This window comes from Eufriesea mexicana, unplaced genomic scaffold (genome assembly GCF_001483705.2).
Source record: "Eufriesea mexicana isolate 0111107269 unplaced genomic scaffold, ASM148370v2 scaffold8420, whole genome shotgun sequence".
In the NCBI taxonomy this organism is placed as follows: Eukaryota; Metazoa; Arthropoda; class Insecta; order Hymenoptera; family Apidae; genus Eufriesea; species Eufriesea mexicana.
The window spans coordinates 1-22,912 of record NW_016916180.1 but is presented as its reverse complement, the minus strand read 5'-3'; the positions used below and the strand labels follow the sequence as shown (position 1 = coordinate 22,912).

The following is a 22,912-nucleotide window of genomic DNA, read 5'->3' as shown; positions in this document are numbered from 1 at the left end:
ACAAAATCGAAATATTTTTCAAAAAGAGTACATGTTTTATTACTGTTAACTGTTTAATATATTATCCGAAAACGTAAAATTAAGCGTATGACATGTTTACGGCAACACTACAAAATTTTTAATATTATAAACTAGATGTTTCAGATAACTAGTTTTATTTCAAGGACTCATTGTTACAAAATCATAATTACAATTTTTTTTTCTTTATTGAGCAGCACATGCGTTCTGCTAAATACAGTATATAAAATATACACTGGCGTATTATTACAGTAAAACATTTTCTTTGTATAAAAATGATGTATGTACAGCACACTCTTACTGTTACATGTACAGTATATTAGTACAGATTATTAGTTGACACTACACTAATATTAAGTTACAGTACAGAATTTGGATTATTACAATTCATGAAAGAAATAAAATATCTGTAATACATAATAAACAAATGTAAATAAAATAAATATAAAAAAAAATTAAAATGCACTTTGGACGGTAAGCATTACAAATAATGCTGAGAACATACTTTTCATGAAGAAAAAGTAAAAAGTACTTTAAAAGTAATAGAATGTCTGAAGGTTTAGAAGTATTTTATATATGTACAAATAATTTTATTTTATTTTTGATAGAAAAATAGAATAGCCAATAGCTTTTCTAAGAATGTGTTTCGAAATTAATTGATTATTAGCTACTTTATGATTAATATTAATAAGTAAAGATTCAGATATAAGAGTAAGAAAAAAAACGAGTAACTGTTCTCATTCTTAAATTAATTAAACGTGAAACAAACAAGTATTTAACATAGTGGTATCCTGACGTGATGTTCCATCTAAATTCCATTATACATAATAAATATTTATGCACCTCATGATCTAAAGTAATAACAGTCTGTAATTAGAACAATTTTTTACTATCTCTTTTCACTAGCAATACGATAATTCACACTAATAATAAGAATTTCAAAATAAATCTTGATACAGAAAATACAAATATAATGAGGATTTTTTACCTTAAAACGTAAAACACTAATATAAATGAAATATTTCTACATGTTTAAATTTGTTTAACATAATATTTAAACTTAATCGTACATTATACTTTATATTATTTTCTGTGATAATAATGTATTGTACTACGACGAAAGTGTATGAAATAAAAAAAAAAAATATTCAGTGTCTTATTCTTTAAGGGAAACTTCAATGTCTTCTTTACCAGTTTGGTATTTTCCTTATTACGAGAGAGTTGTTAAATTTGTTTATGTTAATTAGTTAAGTTTACCAGTCTCTGCAACCATTTTATACAATTGTTATTAACTCGAAATAGTTGAATGGAATTTCTTCTTATCCTTCCTATAAAATTTTTCCATTATGACACTTCAAAGTGCACTTATAAGCATAGTTTTATCTATACATATTCTAGCGTTGACATAGCGATATATTTAATTTCATACTTAAATAAACCATTCTTTTTTCTTTTGAACTTGATGGCCAGTGGCAGAATTAACTACTGCTGAATCAGGATCCAATGCTATTTCAGCACCCTTATCTTCTTGTGTTAAATATTCACCTTTATGTCTCGACATGTATCTTCCTATAAGTACCGCCATTATAACTAATGCTATAATAATAACAGCTAATACGCTTCCTAAAATTGCGGTATCGGTTTCGTTGTATGCAGCTCGAACTTTTTCTTCGTCCACCTGTGGTGGTGGACGAGTTTCTATAATATCCGGTGGATGTGTAATCGGTTCTACACCACAGAAATCTTCTGTGAGTGGAGTTCCGACGGAACGAACATTTCCAGGTCCATCTTCTTGAAATAGTAATTTCAGAGGATAAATATCGTCAAATTCTACTCTAGATATGCAGCCAGCAAAACCTTCTGTCATGGATTCATTTCTTCCAATATACATATATTGAATATTATTAAATTGTGCATCGGCAGAAGTTTTAATGTTGAAATAAAACTCTTTCGGTTCGTAATTATCAACTTGTAACACGAGTGTTGCTCCTGAATTCTTTCTGCTTATTCTGACATCATGATACTGCCCTAAACCAAAATGTTTATTGGGAAAAATGACTTCTTGTCGTTCAAAACCAAAATCGAAAACAACACGTAAATGGCCACTGTTTGAGACCATAATTGTCATATATTCTCCAGAGATATTTGAAAATAAACCAAGCAAAAATCCTTTAGGATTTGTCGTTATAAAACCAACTCTGATTTTTTCAGAGATCGTCGAACGCCAACTACCCATGAAATCGTACTTTATCAAAGAACTTGGACGCATATTTACACCAATTTCTGTAACAAATTTAACATCAAATATCATTGAATATAATGCTTAATAATTTTAAAATTATTTAAAATAGATAACAGCAATTTAAAAAATTTACATTTTTTTAATTAGGAAAAGAAGAAAACATACCATCTGCACAAATTGGACCTTTAAATGCAGTCCATCGACAATCGCAAGAATATCCATCATATCTTTCGTGACATGTGCCATTATTAAGGCACGGATTACTCTCACATTTACCCATGCATCCTTCAGAAATTCCATATAAACCTTGACGAGCATAACTTCTCAAATCCTGCAATTGACCATTCAAAAGGAATGCTCTGATGCATCCCACATAACCATCTCTATAATCTGTTGAGGCACCAACTACAAATTCTGAAGTGAGATGGAGTGCTCGCACTGGTCCTGGTGGTTCCCTTACTTCGTTCTTTAATGCACCGTCGACTACAATTCTAGCTTCTTTACGATTCCTTTCAACTGATACGGAATGCCATCGATTATCGGCTAATCTGTATGAGGTTTGTACACTGACAGTAAGTGGACCACCACCAGCTAAATATTGGAACTGAATTTGATTTCCACTATTTATAGAGATCTTTATGTAATCTGTGGGACCTTTGCTATGGATTATAACAGCATTTTCAATGGTCGTTTTGAATTCAAAATAAATATCACCGCTATGACCAATATCAAAGGTTGGTAGGTTGATGGTAGCATCAACAATGCGGAATGTTATGACATTCTTGAATAAATCTACAATAAAACGAAATGTTTTATTATTTTATCAAAATGGAATACTTTTATTTGAATAAACAGAAGTAACTACGAATGTTTAAAAAGTACAATAAGCATGAATGAGAATTAATAGTTAAGTAATACTAACTACTATTATATTACAGTACCTATTAATAATTACAAAAATACAATACAAGTTTGCATATTTACAAATGATCTTATAACTACATTAAAGGACGTCGTATCTTACCTGACCTTACCTTGGTAGTCAACCAAGGTAAATCAGAACCTTATAAACAATTTAAAATAAATTAAATTTCCTCATTTACATGCATAATGTTAAGAAAAGGTTCCAAACTTACCGTCTCCCTCGCAAATAAGAGGTCCAAGTGTATATCGACCTTCTTTTTCGTCAACTGGTGTACCAGTGTCACCGAATCGTAATTGTTTAACTGGGAGATACTCTTTCTCAGTGATATCTCCACTATCTTCGAGGAAACCATCCAAATCAGAATCACAATTGCACCATTTAGTAGGATCCGCGCAATTTCCAAGTATACCACATTCGCATTTACGTGAACCTGGTAATGCGCCGCCCCAGTAATCCATTTTTTGATTATTTCTACTGACCCACCATGAATTTGGTCTGAAATTATCTGCTTGTGGTACTAAAATTACAAAAATATTAATCACAAAAAATATAATTTCTGACGAAAATCGTTTTAATTTAAGTTTATTAATAGATATTTACCCGGAGAATTGAACAACTTAGAATGTGCGCATTCGTAACTAATTCTTTGTCTACAATTCGTAGATCGATTAAGAAAAGCTTCGATTTGGTCCATGTCTGCATCGTATATAATATCTTGAACAAAGCTACCTGGTTCTTGGAACCCATCCACAGGTGTCATACGTTCATTATTATGTCGCAATATAGTTATTACACGTCCATCTGTATAAAATTCGCAAACTACCGGAAATGGTTTCAAAGGCCCACTCCCATCAACATCTATTTTGATATCTGCTCGTTGATTAACTGAGTTTATATTCTTATATGCTTCACATGAAAGAGGATTCAAAGAAGTGTGGCACACTGCTCCTGTATATCCTGTATTGGCACAATCACAGAAGAATTCATCAGAATTTTGACGGCACACGCCAGAATGTTTGCATGGATTTGGATTACAACGATCCATCATTTGACATGCATCGAAAACAATTTCGTTTTTACAACAATATTCCTCCACCTTCCAATCAGTTGGTAACTTGTAATTGCCATCAATACTAATCATTCGCATACAACCAACAAAACCGCGGTTGCTCTCTATTCCTATCATTCCACCGATCATATAAACCGGTCCCGTAATTATTTCTAACATACGTTTGGTTCTCATAGGCGTTCTATCAACGTTTAAAACAAGGCTATTTTTCGAAATTGTTAAAATAACCTGGTGCCATTTGCCATCATTAAACTTTTCATCAAAGTTGTCCAAAATTACTTGAGGGCTTCCTTTCGTTTGAACATCAACTTTTAACTTACCATCTTCTAAAAATAGCTATAGATATGCACGATGTACAACATTATTAATATGATTGATAAAATAATGTATTTTTAAAAATAAATTTACGAACCTTTACGTAACCCGGAGAGGTAAATTGATGATACAAAATAATTCCCCTATCTTCGTACGTACGAAACGTGAGAGAAGCGTTCAATGAAGATATTCCTTCATATCCTTTAAGCCTGGCATACGAGCCATGAGTTAAAAATGTGACTGGGATTATAGGTGGTTCTGGACAGTTATAAAGCGTATTCACTTTGTAATATCTCAGATTTTCGCCAGTAACTTCTGTTTCCTTTAAATCTTGAATAATACTAGTTGCATTTAAATAAAAGTTTTCTATACACCCTGTAAAATTTTGATTGACTACTAATCCATCTTGTTTGTTAGGTACACCACCTATATAAAGCTGATAAACGTTTTTAAATTAATTAATATCGCATGTTAAAAGATAAGGAATATTATATATTATTGAATTACTTACTGCTCTATTTAAATCCAGTCTATGAAACTCTCCTTTTATTCTTCCCTTAATTAATACTCTATCTACAGAGAATGAAATATTTTTCCTGTTACGCGATATCAGAACATCATGCCACATATTGTCATCTAAAAGGCTACCGACGGAAAAACTTGACATAATACCAGATCCAAGATCAATATTCAATATCATTCTATTATCTCTTAATTGCAAAGCTATGTAATCTCCTTGTGTTCCGCGAGAGTACATTAAAATACCATCGGCATTATTTGTTTTAAACCGGAAGCGTATAAAATGTCTATCAGTTTCTATTGGTTCTCTTAATAAATCATATCGTAAAAGAGATGAACCATTGAAGGAAAGGACGTTGGACACTACAAAGAAAAAATTAAATAGCTGAAGAATTTGATACATTAATAGTGAATATTCAATTTGAAAAGTTGAAACTTAGTCATTCTTAGAATATTTTACTTAAAAGAAAATTTTAAAAAATTTAGAAAAGTAAGATAACATTCAGTTAGAATTCTACTGTTTCATCAATTACGAAAACTTTAATTTTCTCGGAAAATTTTAATTTCTAATTTGTAAGCAAGATTTTCATATTAACGTGAGAAAACCGTTTTATACAACTCCATAATTAGTTTTCTAAAATTTTTAAAGATGCCTAATTTTCTTTAATAGAATTCACAACTTTTGCCAAAAATATATTGTTACCTACCATAGCCACATCCATATAGTTCTAGTCTTAACGATATTCTATCCCGCCATCGGGTTGGGTTTATTCTAATCCATTGTGCAATAATCGGGACTTCGAATTTATTAAGTTTTATAGTATCACCATCTATGTTACCCTTAAACATCTACAAAAAGCAGATACAATAAATGTTCTCTTCTTTTTTAGCTGATAATACCGTATAATCTTTGTTAAATTTATTTTGATTGTTTCAAAAATAAGACTGAATATGTTTTTATATGTTATATTAGAACTTTTGTACTTTTTAGTAACACTTATATAGTCCATTAGTTAGTTATATGTTTGTTTTCAGTAAAACATCAATGTCTAAAATTGTAATGCATAAAAATAAATAGGAGTAAATTAAATATAAATTGATATAGACACTTTGCATGCTTTTATGTATAGGTATGTTAGTATAGCATTGTTAATTATAAGTGCAAAAGCATAAAAGCAAATGTTTAACATTCTATTGAAATGTATCAGTTAAAATAAAAGTTGTAAGTTATTAAAGAAATTGTCAATGTACAGTGTATGAAAAATTCGAGAGTATGTAAAGAATTCTCATGAAGTGAAGAAAGAAATTTCGTGTAAGCCATGATATTTGAGAAACTATTTCAAATTTTTTAAATTATATTTTTTTATTACTTGGCTGAAATGTTGGATTCTAATAATAACTATTATGTAAAATTTAAAAATTATTACAATAAGAAGGCAGAATTATAGTTCCCAGTGCCTCCACCAATAAATAATATTTTGTTTAAAAAGATAAAAATATGTTGATATGTACAATATCTAAAATATGTTACATATGTACAATACTGTTATATATGTATCATTTTGAAGAAAAAGAAGTAAATGATTTTGTACAGAAAAGTTCTACGTTTTTTTATAATCAGTATCTCTATTAATACCTCATCTACACCATACTGGCTTTCATAACTGGCCCAGGCTTGACCATCATCAGAGTATTGGACAATGTACTCTGTCACATATTCATTAGTATGAGCACGACCTCGTGTAGCAATGCTGCGTATCTCATATCTGTCCCACAGTTCCACAGTAAGATGTTGATCATAACTGCTAAGCTCTGGTGACCACGTAGAACCTCCTGCAAAGCCCAGCCCCATGTCCATGTGTAAAAGAAAAAGAGTAGAAGCAAAGCAGATGAGTAAGAGGTAGAAAATGTTATGAGTTTTTTGAAAATGATAAAATAATGATTATCATTTATTTTGATTTCAATAAACGTATTTTGTTTATTTCTAATACATAATAGTTCTACTTTCCTATCTTGATATTTACATAATTTAGAAAGTGATTGTGGAACTATAAAATATATCTAATGCGTAGAAAAGATTTACGCAGTGTACATTTATGCCTATGAATGAGAAAGCATTCTATCAGTATACGTTTGTGTTAACATGCAAATAATACCTACCTACTTAGATGTCCTTACAATACAATATTATAAAAATTCATTTGTTATTTTATTCATGCCAAAGGTACTTCATATAGTAGAAGACTTTTAAACTCCAGCCATAACTTTTGTATTATTACAGTGCAACAAATTTTTATTAGTCATTATTAGTTTTTATTAGTTACTAAATCCAATATACCTTATTGATAAATCTTCTCATGGATTATGGCTATGTTAGCACAGACACTGATTCAAAAGTTGTATAAGATCAGTTTACCTTAACATTACCATCTTCTTCTTTGAAATCAACGTAGTCCAGGCCATTTGTACCATAACTGATACCATATTCCATAACATACTCATTTTGTACTGCTCGTCCCTGGGTCGCCGCAGCGGTGACGTTCATTACTTGACCCAGGTCGACAATAAGGTACTGACCAAAGTCTGAGCTGCTAGCCGTCCATGCGTTTCCGCCTACGCCACAACATATACGCATGCATGCAACTCAAAATGAACTTAAGGAAGCAATCATACTTAAACAAGATAGAGCTATTCCAGAATTAAATACTACCGCAATTATCGCGTAAAGAACTTAAAATAACTATAATGTAATAAAGATAATAATCGATTATATTTATTTATGGCTGAAAAAATAAATTTTGTAATACTTAAGTTGCACTCATGAAAATATATTAAAATAATTGGAGCAATACTTTTTGAAAGAAATACGTGTACGGAAGTCGAAAAATACGATGTTATATGTTATTTATAGGAAACTCCCTTTCCCAAGCAAAAGAGAGGAAATGTATAAAAGTAACAGGTTCGTGTATTGTATGCACATAAAATAAATGAATTTAAAATTATTTGTGTATTTCTTATAACCCTCAAGTTTATCTTTATATTACAAAATTATATCAAAATTGTATTTTTATTCAAAATATCAAATTTCTGAAATTTCAGATTTAAATTTAAATATTATTAATTAAAATTTTCGAATATAAAAATTTTATAAATAATCTATGAATTACTATGAAACTATGAATTATAATTCTAACAACATTGAATATTTTATAAGGTAAAATAAAATTTGTACGCTTATTTTTAACTATCTTTATTTGATCCACTGACTGAATAAAGACGTTATATCTGTACATCTATGTTACATATACATAAATTATTCATGTAAATTATACATGTATTTATATGTATAAATTACACATATAATTATATATTTAAGTTATAAATAAATTACTCATGGAAAGTAATATAACAATATATGGAATTTTAAAGATACGAATTTTCCTCTTTCTTAAAGTATTTCTGTGTATACTCGAGATCTTGTGGAAACAATGGGACAGTGTTTGCTAAAAGTTTATTACTACTTATTATGTCAAACATACTCCTTTGCGATTTCGGTGTTTTTTCATTTTCTTGTAATGCTATGGCAATACAATGTTGCGAATTCAACAATGTTTCTTCAAACAGCCACTCTTGTTTTGTATCGTTTATGTATAAATCTGTATCGGTCGTAACAGAGTTTTCCGAAAGTTCCGAATTAGTTTTAAAAATGATTGCTCCAAGATCAGTGATAATGCCTACACCTATAGCTTTCAAATAGCTTTCTTTTAATGCCCAATGCCTACAAAACATACTAATTTGTGCAAATTCATTCAGAGACAAATTCTTTATCTCTTCCCATTCCGAACGTGAAAAATTTCGATTCATTATACGGAAAAATTCGGACAAGTCTTTACCACCGGTATACTCAAGTTTCATTATATCAACCCCTAATTTTACATTCCTTGTTTCACCTGCCAAAACTGTATAATTACCATGATGAGATACATTAAAGCTTAAATTCAAAGAAACATTTTTTAAAATAGGTTTATTATTTGCATCTCTTGTAAATATTATATCTGAATATGGAATATGTCCATAATCACAAACAAATTTTCTCATCAGTAATCTACCTACAAGAGAAGCCCTAACATCTTTACGAAACACAAATCTGCCTAGTCTCTCTTTTTCTTCTAACTGAATGCAAGAGATTGCATAAGCAAAGTCCTTTTCACTGGGATTCCATTCCTTCCAATTGAATGCCCACCGAATGCTTTGAAACATGTTTCTAGTACTAACTTTAATATTTATCTATTAATAAGTTAATGTTTTATAAAATATGATTTCCTTCTTTTTGTTAAACCCCAATTGTTAAAGTATCTTGTCTTTTAAATAACCAGGCTACTCTTTAGCATCCACCTGAAGCAAATAGACAAGACATTGTATTACTTTTTTATTAATTGAAAATATTTATTTTTATTTATTGATATAATTGTTAAATTATGTATGTGAAAGAAATATTTATTACAAAGAAAGAAATCAGATGTACAGAATAACTGGGCAGTGAGTCAGTGAATTCAGTTTACCTAATTTAAACCTAAAGTTCTTTTAATTGGATGAGACATGTAGGTGTTGATGAGAACAATATTTCTTTAATTTACACCTTTTAATCTAAAAGTCTCTGTGGCTTAATATAAGAGCAAAATATATATAATATACAGATAATACACAACCTGCATTATTGTTAAATTAAATTATAAATCTAGATGTAGAAAAGCAATCTTAGTAACAGGAATACATTATCACATACTTCTTCAAAATGTAATATATAGACAGCAAGCAACAAACTACAAATTATTAAATATTTCCATACTTGTACAAGAAAATAACATAAAGAATGTTACTGAATAAATACCTAAGAGAAGTGCAATATATAATTCATAAGAAATTAATGAAACTTTACCATTGAGTCTAGCATTCTTTGGATTCCTGTTAGGCAATGATGTTGTGGCTGTTAAGTGAGCTCTGTCCAAAAGTGGTTCGTTACATTCATCATCTAATTGAAAATTAGATTCAAGTTAATAATATAATTTACATTATATCTTTAAAATATCTAATATCAAGAAAGTAATTTCTTAGTAATTGTAAATTGAAGATGATTCTATCATTTTATATAATATAAAATATCTATCGATTCAATAAAAGGATTAAAGATTTTTATTTTATGTAATCAGTATAAAATATCATGTTTATTTAATAACATATATTCGTACATTCTAGAAAAATAATATATGATTGTAGTACGTAAGTTATAAAAAATTTCAAGTTTTTAATTGTTTATTAAGGCACGCATTAGCGTTAGCATATAGTGAAAATTTATTCGTTTTAAGTAAGCTTGTCATACATTAATTCTAGTACGCCATGTTGTAAAGTGGGCTTGGCTACATGAAATCATCTCGACAAAATTATTTGCTTCAACGAAAAATCTTATGTAATAATAAAATATACTTACATGCAGAAGTAAATGAGTTACTCGCAACTGCAAACACAAACACAAAACACCTGATAGTATTCATCGTATCATTGCCCTTTTAGAGAGCAACATACGACAAGCTATTCCTAAGCGGGATGCGTCGTTGAAACTGTTACCGATTCTCACCAGTTGTATTACTCTTACACACACAACGAGAAGCCTTACTCACTTTCTCATAACCGTAAATAAATATAAATAAAACCACGTTTAACAATATTAATTATTTAAAGTGATTCAGATTTTATTATATCAAAAATATTTCAATGAAAATTTAATTGTTCGAAAAATAATATTCAAATATATCAATATAAATTAGTATAATTGAAATTCATATGATTCAAAATAGAATTGACATTATTACAGTTTGATGATATACGAAATTTATTATTTCTATAACGTAAGAATTTTTTGAAAAAAATATTTATAGAAGTTGTACTTCTTAAATATATATATATATTTAATAATTTTATAATTTAAACATGCTACAGCAAGTTATGAACAGACGATAAAGTTAGCGATATCACAGCAAGTGTATTTACAAATGAAGTGTAAGTTTGCTTTCACAAAACCTTCGAGTTTCTATACAATCAAAATTTTAGAATATGTGATATGTAGTTACATAAAACATAGGTCTTCTATATGTTTTATACAACATAGGTCTTTGTTGTACTTGGTTAGTTAACGCTTAGTTAAATTATAAAAGAAAATTTATAATATCGTCTGCATTTGTTCCACGAAGTATAGAATAGGTTCTAGAGGTACAAATGAGAGTTGGTTGGTTTCAAAACGATTCGATTCGTTCATGTAATCCGTACTTTATCAACCGCCAAATATACTTGTGCGTGTTTCCCTACTTTACCAATGTGTGGTTAAGCCAACTGAATTCGGTTCTCTTAAAGTTACTATTTTGTACATTGAACTGAATTTTCTAGTTCTTCTAATTTCAAAAGTCTTTCAAACGCAACATTACCTTAACTGGGAAATATGCTTTGAAGAATGTGATGATGCTCGAATACGCAACATTAATGCTAAGAGATATATAGAGATGCCAAGAAATAAGTCAGTAAAGGAGGAAATACACGATATTAAATACACTAAGGTATTCTTAACTCGTATATACACTAAACATATACAAAAGTGATGTACTCGTGACGTACATTCAATCTGCGATAAAACGATAACGGAAAATTACACATTTTTCATAAATAATTATTAAGGTCCATAGTATCATTTGAACTTATCAAAGTTTTTAAGAAAAAGTTACTGCTTATTTTTGAATGTAAGTAAATTTTCAAAAACAGATTATTCACGTATGTTCATATAGAGGCTTTAAGATTTAATATGAGCGTAACTTGATTAAGGTAGATTTCTCTTTTACGAAGTTACAGCAATTTAAAGATTAATAACTTTTCGATCAAAATTTCTTGATCCCCTTGTTCACGAACATATGTGTCTTTTATGTTAATTGTTTCGAATTTTTTTTTTGTTATATTTAGATTGTGAATTATACAGCATTTACGTGACTGCTTTGATTTTATATTTGAATATTAGTTTTAATGATGATCCCATTCAACCATTAGGTATCTAATAGAAAGTAGATAGTTGAAGTAATTAATTAAATAAATATTTATATCCAAATATTATTAATTTACATTCGTGAATAACTTATTGACATCATTTTGTTACTACTTTCACGCTGTCAATTTGATCAAAATGGCTGATGAACTTCTACTTCATACCGAGAAGAAAGAAGATCAAAATGAGCAGTCTATACGCAGTGACAAAATTGCACAAAATGAACAACATGGTCGAAACGTTGAAGCTAATAAAAATTACAGAAAGATTAAAAATCAGAACGAAGGAGAAGACACGACGCCATTAGTTGAAAGTACCATTTATGTCGACAATTATTCGGAACACGAATATGCACCGAAATATGAAAAAGGCTGGGGAGAAGACGAGAAGTGTTAGTTTTTCATTTTGTCACAAGATATAAATTAATTCCTAGAATAGTAGTATTAGAATATCCTCTTATCTACAAAATGTAACGGAGTATTTTATGCTTTCAAGGAAAACGTGTAACTAGTATTATTATTTGATTAACACTTATAGTGAACTCTGATGCTTCGATACTTTATATTCTTCATATAACATTATGCAAGTTTAAATCTTATCTTAACTCGTTTTCTTGCATTATTATGAAAAACGTTCATTTTTTTCGAAGCAATCTCTAGTGGCACCATAGATTGGGAAAAAGAAGCAAAGGAGACGGTACGGCTTGATACGAGTTCATTAAGAGAAAGGCGAAGGACGATTTTCGAACTAGATTCTTATTCCTCTTCTGGCCTATCAGCGAATGATATTTTACGACTTACTTCGCAAGATTATGTACCCGATACACGAAAAGAAATTCGTTACACCGTTTCATTGGTAAATCACTAACATACATTCCATCTCCAACTTCCTTATTTACAAAAATCCAAAGAATTTCAATCGTTATTCACAGTCTTATTCGACTTATTGATTTACATTTCTCTTGTACAGGGTGCCCCAGGCATAGCAAGAATTAATTTATCGCCTCTGACTCAAAAGGTAGTTGGCTGTGTTATAGGAGAAAATGTTAGCACTGAATATCCGTGGGTGTATATCAGAAAAGAGATTATCGAAGACAATATAGATCTCCACGAAGAGAGTAGTGATTTCTTGCCCATAAAAGAGGAGATCCGCAAGTTTCCAAACTCGAAAATACTGATCGGTTACGTTCCCTCGTTAACTGAGGAAGGTCAGTTCTACATATGCTTGAGTGAAGAAGGTCGGGACGCGGTAGTCGAGTATATCCAGAAGCAAAGGGAGGAACATGAAAATCGAGTGAGAACTGCCGTCTATAAGCCATTAGGGACATGGCAAGATCTCAATAGTAGCGCGGAGATCGAAACGACAATCGTTAAGAACACCAGACCACTTTTAGAGATCGAGGTAAAAAGTAGAAAATAAAATAAGGAAATGGATGAAAGTGCTACGAGTACCTTATAAGCAGTAGCAGGATAAACGAAAGCTTTTACCTAGAAAATACGACATTTTTCGATAAAAAGAAACTTTCAAAAGTGCAAATTTTACAAAATTATAATAAGCAAGAGATGTTCTTCTTATTATAACTCACCATCTTCCTCTTAGTGAACGTTTAGTTATTCACTTTAGGTGATAGGTACAGCTGATGTACTAAATGTACCAGTCCATTTGGAGAACAGAGAAGTAAAAGATGCTAGAGATGGATACATCGAGCTTCTTCCTGATCGTCAAACCTTTGAAAATATTACACATAAACTGTTATGTTGCATGACTCAAGTTACCCCATTTGTTCGAGACGTGGAAACTCAAACGGAACTTTTGATACCAACAAACTGTTGGGTTCAATACGAATATACGTATCCATCTTCGTTCTTAGCAAGTTTCACGTCGGAGAAATTGGAATCTTTAAAGATTTTCCTTAGGCATTTTACGGACTACATGTGCGATCAAGTTGGTTTATGGCTTTTTAAATTGAAAAAACTCTCATCATTTGAACCTGCGATATTTGCAATGGCTTAGTAAATAACGTTTGTAGTTGTTGTTAAACGCTACCTGGGATATTTATACCAACGATTATGGCAATTTAGTAAGGAATATAAGAGACACTCAATGGCCTATACCTGTAAGCTATGAGGAACATCTGAGTTTTCACGACGAAAAACACGTAGTTAATAAAGTTATTAATGACCTTTACTGGCATCCATTGTGGACTGGAATAGCGTTCGCTGCTTACACGAGCTATGCAAAAAGCCAACATCTGATCGGACCTAAATCAGACGCAGAGGTAAATCTGAAGCAGTCCTTAATGACATCAGAAAAAAATGTTTTCTTCCTCAAATATCTGGACTTTTGTAGGTCATAAAGGCTTATGACAATAATTTCGTTCTCGTGTGGTCGTTCAATGATTGTTTGATACCGAAATTGGTACTCGAATGTCCAAGGGAAGTAACATCCGTAGCCGTAAATCCATTGGATGGAAATCTGGTTATCGGTGGTTGCGCAAATGGTCAATTAAGTATTAACAATCTGAAAAGCAGGGAACGAGTGTCGTGAAAAAAAAAGAAGAAAGATATCATTACGAATAATTCTGAATAATTATTAAAAATTATAGGTTGTACTCTGGCATATTCCTGGAAAAATCGAGAAAGTAGAAGCGGTTGTTGTATACACCGCCGCTCAAATAAAGCATAAGATTACCATAAAGAGTTTGACTACGTGGATGCAGGAAGGAGTTGGAACGTCTATAATCAGACCTACAGCGATGTCCTCGTTAAAGGAAAGCCAGAAGGCGGCTGTGACCCAGATTATATGGATTTCATCGTATGACCAGATGGATTCCAATGGCAGAATTGTATCGTTACCGGAAGACACAAATATCAATGATTTATCTTCACAATTTATTACAGCGAGTGAAGATGGTACGATCGCTTTCTGGAACTTGAAATTGGACGAAAAGTTAGTCCTCTTTTAAATAAATTTGATCAATTATCTTTCATTTGATATTTCTAAAGAGTTTCACCTTACTTTCCGTTAAAATATGACTATTAGATTGATCGAATATTACTAATTCTTGCAAGGTGGCAGGCGTTCAAGAAGAGTCGGCCAAAAAAGAAAGGGCAAGCGACGAGACCCGATGCGTTAACAAAATCCATATCTCCATTTAAAGTACTAGATCGTGTTTTCAAGCCCTTTTACATGCTGATAGTTCAACATCCAAACGAAAGTCGTAACGTAGTGATCACTACTATCACCATGTATGTACCGAAATTTAAAAAAGAATGCGTGGATGTTACTCCGCCAACACCCGATATAACTATTCGAAAGTTTTTTAAAAATATAATAAAAAAGTCTGATTTTGTGATGCAACCAAAAATATATGTTGGCACTGTCGAAGGTAGGAAACATCTTTGAGAAAAGGAAGAAAATAAATATTACTTATTATGTCGAGAACTTGATTCGAATATTTTCATTCTTATTGACAAATGATTATTTATTATTGTTAGGTGATTTCGGTTGCATCACGTGGGAAGGATATGATTTTACAACAGATGTAACTATTAATACCGAAATATGTCATTGGTCCTGGTGTATAAAAGTACACGACGGTCCCATAACGCATTCCGTTAGATCTAAACAGGATGGAAGTTGGATTGCTACTATAGGTGGAAAGATATTTGCCATTTGGAAGGAAGATGTTGGTGTACCTGTATTGTGGAAGAAATCAGATGTCGGGTATATTATTTATAAAATCGTCATATTAAAAGATAAAATCTGTTTCTAAGAGATTGTCCATCGTATTGAAAATATTCATTGTTTGATAAACCTGCAGTTCTGAAACATCTTATACATACAGTAACGACGAATATTTCTCTAAAGTACAATTGAATGGATTTCATTACCAATGGATTAATCAACTATTTAGGGTCAAAAATTTACTTTATCTTATTCTTACCTTATTATTAGGTAAAGTGAAAGTCAATAAGTATAATTTAAAAAAAATTTATTTTCTTGTAATAACAATATTGCAATCACTGTCTTCTTTCTTTTCTATAGATTCACTGCTGTTTCATGGGGTAGTTTTCGTCCTACAATATTAATCCTAACACGAACAGATGGTACCGTTGAATTATGGGATTTTATGGTAAAAACAGAAGAACCATGCGTCATGCAGAGCCTATCAGGTCGCATAATTACAGGAATATATACTCACGATTTATATTTGACTACTCAATGTGTAGGATTTTGCGATTTTAATGGTATCTTAAGAATGTTCCTGGCACCTACTGCTTATCTCAAAACAGACTCGGTTTGTATGGAGTGGATAACAAACTTCATTGATCGGCAAGTTAAAAGGGTAAATTTATGGAAATTAAAATAATCCTCAGTAGTCCGTGTCACCCCTTCAGTCGAAACCTCATCAGCTCTCGATATGGATGTTTTTATACATTGATTTTAAGCCAATCTGAATTTTTATTTTCGTACGCTTCTTTCTGTTATTTCGGTTCCATACATTATTATCTCCCAAGAATTTTTTTAGTATCGATGATAAAAGATACTTTTGAAGGCGTACATAATTCGAAATGCATACTCGCCAATTTCAGGTAAAGAACTGCAAAGAATGGACAGAGAAATGGTTAGAGACAGACTATACGAATATTGAAGAGAAACAAAAGTTAACAAAGGATGCAGAGGAGAAGAAACAACAGGAAGAAAGGAAAAGAACTATCTCGAAAACAGTAGAAATTGAAACTTTCGTAGAGCCTAAGAGGAAAAGCTTGGTACGTTTCATTTTGACAAATTACCCGGATAAAAAAATAAATAAATAATAAAAATAATACATTTTAGAAATCATGGGAGATAATTAAAGAATCACGCGAAAAATGGAAAGCAAGAGAGTTAAAGCATATGCAGCAAGTCATTTTGGAGAAGAAAGGTTTAAGAAAAGATGATCTTGAAAAGCAACGTGAACCTATTTTAAAATTGCGACAGGAAGCAAAAAGGAAGAAAATGCGATTGCGGGAGACATTAAAAATGCAAGAAAACATTTTCGAGCATACCAAAAGTCTTTTCTTTCCTCAACATCAGCCAGAAACTAAACGAATTTCCTTACCACCTCAGCCGGGAAAAATTGATGAAGCACTTACTGCAGAGGATAGTATCCTTGAACAAGAGGTGATGGTATGTGGAAGAAAGAAAAATTATTTTTAATTACGATGTTTTCATTCATATTTCCTTTTTTAATTCATTTTCAGGATATTCATCCTATGATTGACCCAAATGAAGAGATCATTTATCATTTCATGGAAACGCAGAATAAAGTATTATCCGATTTGCAGAAAAATCCGCTCCAACATTCGTTTAATTGGCAGAACATTTTAAAGAAAGGGAAGATAATGCGCGATTCGATGGATATCGAGTTAAGAAAATTGAGTATGACGAAGAAAAAATTCAGTGTAATCACATAGGTAATATAGAGGAGAAACAAAATAGTTCTAAAAATAAGTACATATCTTTAAAATTTATTTGAATTTCAATTCATCCAATTTAATAAGTTTAATTATTAACGATTGCAAATTAATATAAAAGATGAAGTATGCTCCACTTCAAACTTCAAATTGTAGGAAGGATGTCAGAAAAAGAAAGAGCTGTAATGAATTCAATTATGCAAAACATTACTGCGTAGGTGAATCGGAATCAGGTGATTCACATTCGTCGGTAAACTGACAATTAGTGTCCTGAAAATATAATATCCGGTATTCGTTGTAAGAAGAATTTAAGCAGACAAAAGAGAACAGTTTGCACTGTAATTGTCCCTACCTTCTATCATATACTCCGTAAACGTTCTTCAAATTTGTTACAAAAAATTAGATTGCATGAAATTTATTCTGTACAAAATAAAAAATAATTAAAAATTGTTAGGTACTAAGAAAATCAAGTTATAAACACTAAAGAAAATAAAATACTTTCTTTAATATTTAAGAGAATATCTATAACAATTGATAACTTGTATCTTACTTGAACTTACATATTCTCGTTTTTTAATTTATTATATATTTAAGTGAAAGTTGTTTCGAAAATTTGTCCATGAACTTACAGTTTTTTAATGCGAGAACATTGCTTAATTCTTAAAGTTGTCTAATAGCACCAGTATTTTCCTTATTATGTAACCTATATGATTCGTATGTCATGTTTATACATAAATGAAGTCATCAGAAAAGAAACCACTGTATACCCCCGATTTTCAAAAATATCGTTTAATAAATATGTTCCTGAACAAATAATTAAATGTACTTAAAATGTATACATACAAACAAAAGAAAGTATATTAACATATTAAAATATTTATCACTAAGTTATTAACTCTATTCTCAAAGGAAGATTTATTACTGATTTTATTTCAGCTGTCACAATATTAGAAATACATATATCTTATTTTAATATTCAACTTCAAATGTTAGTTTAACCTGTGTCTAACTATCCTATATAAGAATAATTCTCGTTCATCTCAGTGAAATCTAGGTCCAGAATCTATCATCGTCTTTGATAACCATCGCGTTAGTATGTGATTTAATGGTGCATGATTGTTTTCAAAGTAGTAGTTTGTAACGACTCGACAAGAACGACAAGTAGGGATATATGTTAAAGATATTTTGTCGTACATATAAGCAGTGCTTTAACCCAGCATTCAGCCAGTTAGCATCCGTGATTCCGAGTGGTTGTATGTGGTACGTACCTTTCACTTTCTACGTTTATCCCTCAAGGTTGAGAAGTTCCTCGCTTATGGTTCATTTATATATCACCATTTTACGCAGCGTATCAGAAATTTATTCTTAACCTTTATGTAATAATAATTTTACTATCGTAGATTATTATAATGCAATGTTATCTGTCCTAACTTTTATTTTTAAATATTTTAAATAAAAAATAATAAATTTATACCATTAATATTTCAATATAATTGTTAATTTGTACTGTGTATCTTAACCAGTATTTCTCAGAGCGTTGTTTCTCCGTGAACTTGTAACAAGTGCCCGTAAAATAATAAAAACGGTGTACTAGTTAAAAAACTATTCCTGAACAAACTTTAAAGTGAATTAACAAGTGCGTAATTTACAACACAGACCTGCTTGGTATTTTTAGTATTCTACGAAATTTTCTTATAATCCAAAGTGTTCCTTTACGCCGAAAATTAAGAACCGCTAATTCAAAAGTTGTAAAATCAAATCAAGTTCTGAATTTTTAATACTTAATCGACTTTGTGTTATTAACGTCGAAATTTATAAAAGAAGAATAAATTCATGGCCACCTGTGAAATTAATAATAACTGAATATAAAAAAAATGTTAATATTTTAATAGTAATTTAATAATAAGGCTAATTTTCATCATTGAATTGTGTATAATAATTTAATCTCATTTTTAGGACATTTATCATGTATCGAATAATCGTACTGCTTCTTGGTATTGTATTTGCCGCCATTGCAGAGGTAAGTTCACAAACATATTAATTTTATCAAAATAAAGTCAAGTAATATTACAAAATTTATATTTTATAGCAAAATTTCTTATCCGTCCGTTTAAAACCACACAACCCTAAAGTGAGAAATGTAACGGGAGAACTAGTTTTCGTTCAAAATGAAGATAATTCCATTCAAATAATAGGAAAAGTGTGCGGACTTACGCAAGGATTGCATGGTTTCCATGTACACGAAAAAGGAGACTTACGAGACGGTTGTACGTCTACCGGCCCACATTTTAATCCTGAAAATGTAAATTACTATTTTTTATGGCAAAGCCTTAATAAAATATTCAACCCACTTTCGATATATAATACGCTAATTGATATTTATAAAAGAAATTAATAATTATAACATATTCTTTGCATTAGGTTACACACGGTGGACAAAATAGTCCGGTGAGGCATGTTGGCGATCTAGGTAACATTTTAGCGAATGCGCGAGGAGAAGCAGAAATAAATATTCAAGATTTTATTATTTCTCTAAGTGGAAAAAATAACATCATTGGACGTGCAATAGTTGTTCATTCTGGTGAAGATGATCTAGGAAAAGGGAACCATACGCTTTCTGCAACCACTGGAAATTCAGGAGATCGTTGGGCTTGTGGCATTATTCAGGCTCAATAAGTTTCTATTAAAATTTGATCTTTTATTTGATTCATATGTTCACAATTAGATCCCAGTTTGTTATACTTAAAAATTATAAATGATATTAAAAAGCACAACTGTTCAAGATAAATACTTTGACATAACAATTTTTTAGTCTTTTGCTAAATAAAATGAATACTACAATTAAAAATAAAAGCAAACTTATTTTTGTTACACTATAAAAGTATTTAATTCTATATAACTATCAAACAATATCTTATTCTATGTTTCATTATTACAGAATTAATATTCTCATTAACATATAACAAAAATTTAAGAATATTAATTCTCAATTATTGTATTAAAGTTTGTCAAATGAAGACTTTTAATTTGTTTTATCTTTATATGTCTATATATAAGTCACCTATAATTTAATTTTTATGGTCATATTATCCATAATTTATCATTATAATTTATCTCATTCCTTATGAGAATTCAAATTATTAATAAAATAAAAGTTTCAATCTAGTTCAACTTATTACACATTAATTCAAAGACAATGGTTGCCAGTAATATTCATCCAGAATATTCATTTTGTATTAATTTGAATTGAATTGCACATTGCAAATTTACACAATCTTTAAGAAATATTTACTCAAATTGTAAAATATTGCTTTTTCATAAATATGTTTGCAATTGAACTTCATACTTTCGATATTACTTTTATGAGTAAAATGGATGAAAATTCTTTAAGCATTTCAATTCAAATTTCAAAGTATTTCATAACAATGTCATAAGCAAGAAATTATTTGTTATAGCGAAGAACGTAAATTTGACAATTTGAAATTTCTCTGTATCACGCATTTAAGAACATATTTATGAATACAGAACAACATGAAAGTTTATGCATACTCATTTTCTTATTTTATTTTCCATCAATAAAATCAATTAATCAATTATAATTAAGTAAAATCTGTAAAACAACGGTTATTCGATTATTCGGAATTATATATCTTTTTACAAACGTTAAACCGGCGTAATCAGCTTAAAATAATACAGTATTTAATCAATCACGTGTACCGGTTAAGTGTAAGTTTACAAACTGAATAGTTTTACTTCAAGAGGTTATCTCCATATGGTTTAACTCGACACTTAAATGTTGGATTTAATACAATTAGGACAGTTAATTTTGATCGCAAAATAAAATTTTCCGTTAACCAATATTTAATTTATATAATTTAATTGCTTTGAAACAGTTAGTTTTATAAAAAGTAAAATTTTTATTAGTCCTTTATTTATTTGACTTATAATTTATATTAATAATAATTTTTAATTCCGTATATTTTAACCTACAATACATTTCTCTCTTTTACATCATTTTCTAAGTTACCGATTCAGCACAAAATTAGATTATAAATTACAAAAGGAGTACTAACTATAAAAACTATCTATACGAAGAATTCGTTTCAAACATAAAATACAAATATTGTTTATTCAATTTTTAAAAGGTAAAGATTATGTTAAAAGATTTATTAAAACATCTATTTATTATATTCTTAGTTTCATTTATTTGTAAATAAAACTTTTATATATTTACAGCATAACACTAATATGGATATGTACATTTGTAACAAATGTTCTTCTACAACATATAGAGGAAAAAAACCATTTTGTTTAACTCAATGTGGTCATATATATTGTCAGGGATGCATACAACAAGGCAATAATAAGAAAAAGCTCTAACATAATAAGCAAAATAATATTATTAAACATTGTTTGTGCTATTTAACATAAGAACAAATATTTTATTTTATTATTTAGCTGAAAAACAGTGTCCTCAATGTCAACAGATGGATATCTTTTCTATAGAATTACAACAACCATCATTATCAAGGGTAGAAAATTTCTTTGCTCCATTGAATGAATCATTGGAATCATTACATAAAATATGCGGTTTTCAAAATAATCAAATGGAAATTTTGATACAACGTTTTCACGAAATCGTACGTTTCTTTTTTAATCTTTATATATTCAACTAAAAAAAATTATAAATTTTTAACGAAATTTAAGGACAAAAAATACGAAACATTAAAATCCCACTACTATAACCTTACTCAAAACATGAAAGTAATTAGAGATAAATATATAAAGCTAAAAATGGAAAACACAGAACAAAAAAAAAAATTGATGTCTTTTGAAATACAGAATAGAACATTAAATTCTTTAAGCGATGCTTCCACACCGATAAAATCTAACAATCCAAGAAATCCAAAAATAAGGTATGCATATATAATATCGTGGTATTAGAGTAAGAAGATTAAAGATTTAAAAGAGATAAAAATAATATGTATAACTAAGAAACCTTTTTTATTTATAGAACTGCATCAAATTCATACTTTTCGTCCTGTGGTACAAATACGTCAAATCAATCACTTAATGTAAGAAAAGAAAAGAGAATGCTAGAAGGTTTTCGTATTCCTTTTCCTCAAACAGTACGATCAGTTGATACTCGTGAAGTTTCAAACATGAACCGTACTTATATTTAAATCCTACATAAAATTATAATAGTTACATCTTAAGTATTTTTAATATATTTAGTCATAAAAAATTGAATCTATTTTAATTAGATGTAGCAATTAGATTA

General features: G+C 29.9%; 4 protein-coding genes across 5 annotated transcripts; 3 read left to right on the top strand and 1 right to left on the bottom strand.

The window, feature by feature from the left end:
* Window positions 1-1,418: 1,418 nt before the first annotated feature.
* On the bottom strand, window positions 1,419-10,727 carry Nrx-IV (neurexin-4). 2 transcript variants are annotated; one of them, XM_017907614.1, is made up of 10 exons: window positions 10,577-10,727; window positions 10,028-10,120; window positions 7,505-7,701; window positions 5,796-5,937; window positions 5,081-5,451; window positions 4,667-5,005; window positions 3,786-4,590; window positions 3,397-3,702; window positions 2,426-3,052; window positions 1,419-2,301 (listed from the first exon to the last, which is right to left on the bottom strand). In XM_017907614.1, exons 1-10 carry the CDS (start codon window positions 10,638-10,640, stop codon window positions 1,448-1,450), a joined length of 3,798 nt encoding a protein of 1,265 aa, XP_017763103.1. In that variant the 5' UTR covers window positions 10,641-10,727; the 3' UTR covers window positions 1,419-1,447. The 2 variants fall into 2 exon arrangements, with proteins under 2 accessions (XP_017763103.1, XP_017763104.1); XM_017907615.1 differs by lacking the exon at window positions 7,505-7,701 and adding an exon at window positions 6,725-6,921.
* A 1,583-nt stretch (window positions 10,728-12,310) lies between these two features.
* Window positions 12,311-17,631, top strand: LOC108552869 (WD repeat-containing protein 63). The gene is made up of 13 exons (XM_017907550.1): window positions 12,311-12,563; window positions 12,822-13,027; window positions 13,142-13,580; window positions 13,803-14,116; window positions 14,202-14,450; window positions 14,522-14,684; window positions 14,785-15,125; window positions 15,260-15,560; window positions 15,670-15,898; window positions 16,220-16,520; window positions 16,768-16,944; window positions 17,012-17,344; window positions 17,419-17,631. Exons 1-13 carry the CDS (start codon window positions 12,311-12,313, stop codon window positions 17,629-17,631), a joined length of 3,519 nt encoding a protein of 1,172 aa, XP_017763039.1.
* Window positions 17,632-18,778: 1,147 nt separating this feature from the next.
* LOC108552887 (superoxide dismutase [Cu-Zn], chloroplastic) lies at window positions 18,779-20,484 on the top strand. The gene is made up of 4 exons (XM_017907569.1): window positions 18,779-18,891; window positions 19,588-19,651; window positions 19,721-19,933; window positions 20,053-20,484. The coding sequence occupies exons 1-4, from the start codon at window positions 18,803-18,805 to the stop codon at window positions 20,305-20,307; spliced, it is 621 nt and encodes a 206-aa protein (XP_017763058.1). The 5' UTR covers window positions 18,779-18,802; the 3' UTR covers window positions 20,308-20,484.
* A 1,265-nt stretch (window positions 20,485-21,749) lies between these two features.
* LOC108552868 (chromosome stability protein 9) lies at window positions 21,750-22,800 on the top strand (the record flags this gene model as incomplete). The annotated part of the gene is made up of 5 exons (XM_017907549.1): window positions 21,750-21,776; window positions 21,868-21,988; window positions 22,090-22,271; window positions 22,339-22,547; window positions 22,646-22,800. Coding segments are annotated over exons 2-5 (655 nt in total), but the record flags the coding sequence as incomplete, so codon positions are not given.
* Window positions 22,801-22,912: the final 112 nt, after the last annotated feature.

Bases quoted from the DNA above. Each gene is read 5' to 3' on its own strand.
- LOC108552869 (XM_017907550.1), top strand. From the start codon at position 12,311: ATGGCTGATGAACTTCTACTTCATACCGAGAAGAAAGAAGATCAAAAT. The intron at 12,564-12,821 runs GTTAGTTTTTCA...TTTTTTTCGAAG, and splicing joins CTGGGGAGAAGACGAGAAGT to CAATCTCTAGTGGCACCATA. The intron at 13,028-13,141 runs GTAAATCACTAA...TCTCTTGTACAG, and splicing joins TTCGTTACACCGTTTCATTG to GGTGCCCCAGGCATAGCAAG.
- Nrx-IV (XM_017907614.1), bottom strand. From the start codon at position 10,640: ATGAATACTATCAGGTGTTTTGTGTTTGTGTTTGCAGTTGCGAGTAAC. The intron at 4,591-4,666 runs GTTCGTAAATTT...GCATATCTATAG, and splicing joins CCTCTCCGGGTTACGTAAAG to CTATTTTTAGAAGATGGTAA. The intron at 3,703-3,785 runs GTAAATATCTAT...TTGTAATTTTAG, and splicing joins TAAGTTGTTCAATTCTCCGG to TACCACAAGCAGATAATTTC.
- LOC108552887 (XM_017907569.1), top strand. From the start codon at position 18,803: ATGTTAAAGATATTTTGTCGTACATATAAGCAGTGCTTTAACCCAGCA. The intron at 19,652-19,720 runs GTAAGTTCACAA...TATATTTTATAG, and splicing joins TATTTGCCGCCATTGCAGAG to CAAAATTTCTTATCCGTCCG. The intron at 19,934-20,052 runs GTAAATTACTAT...TCTTTGCATTAG, and splicing joins CACATTTTAATCCTGAAAAT to GTTACACACGGTGGACAAAA.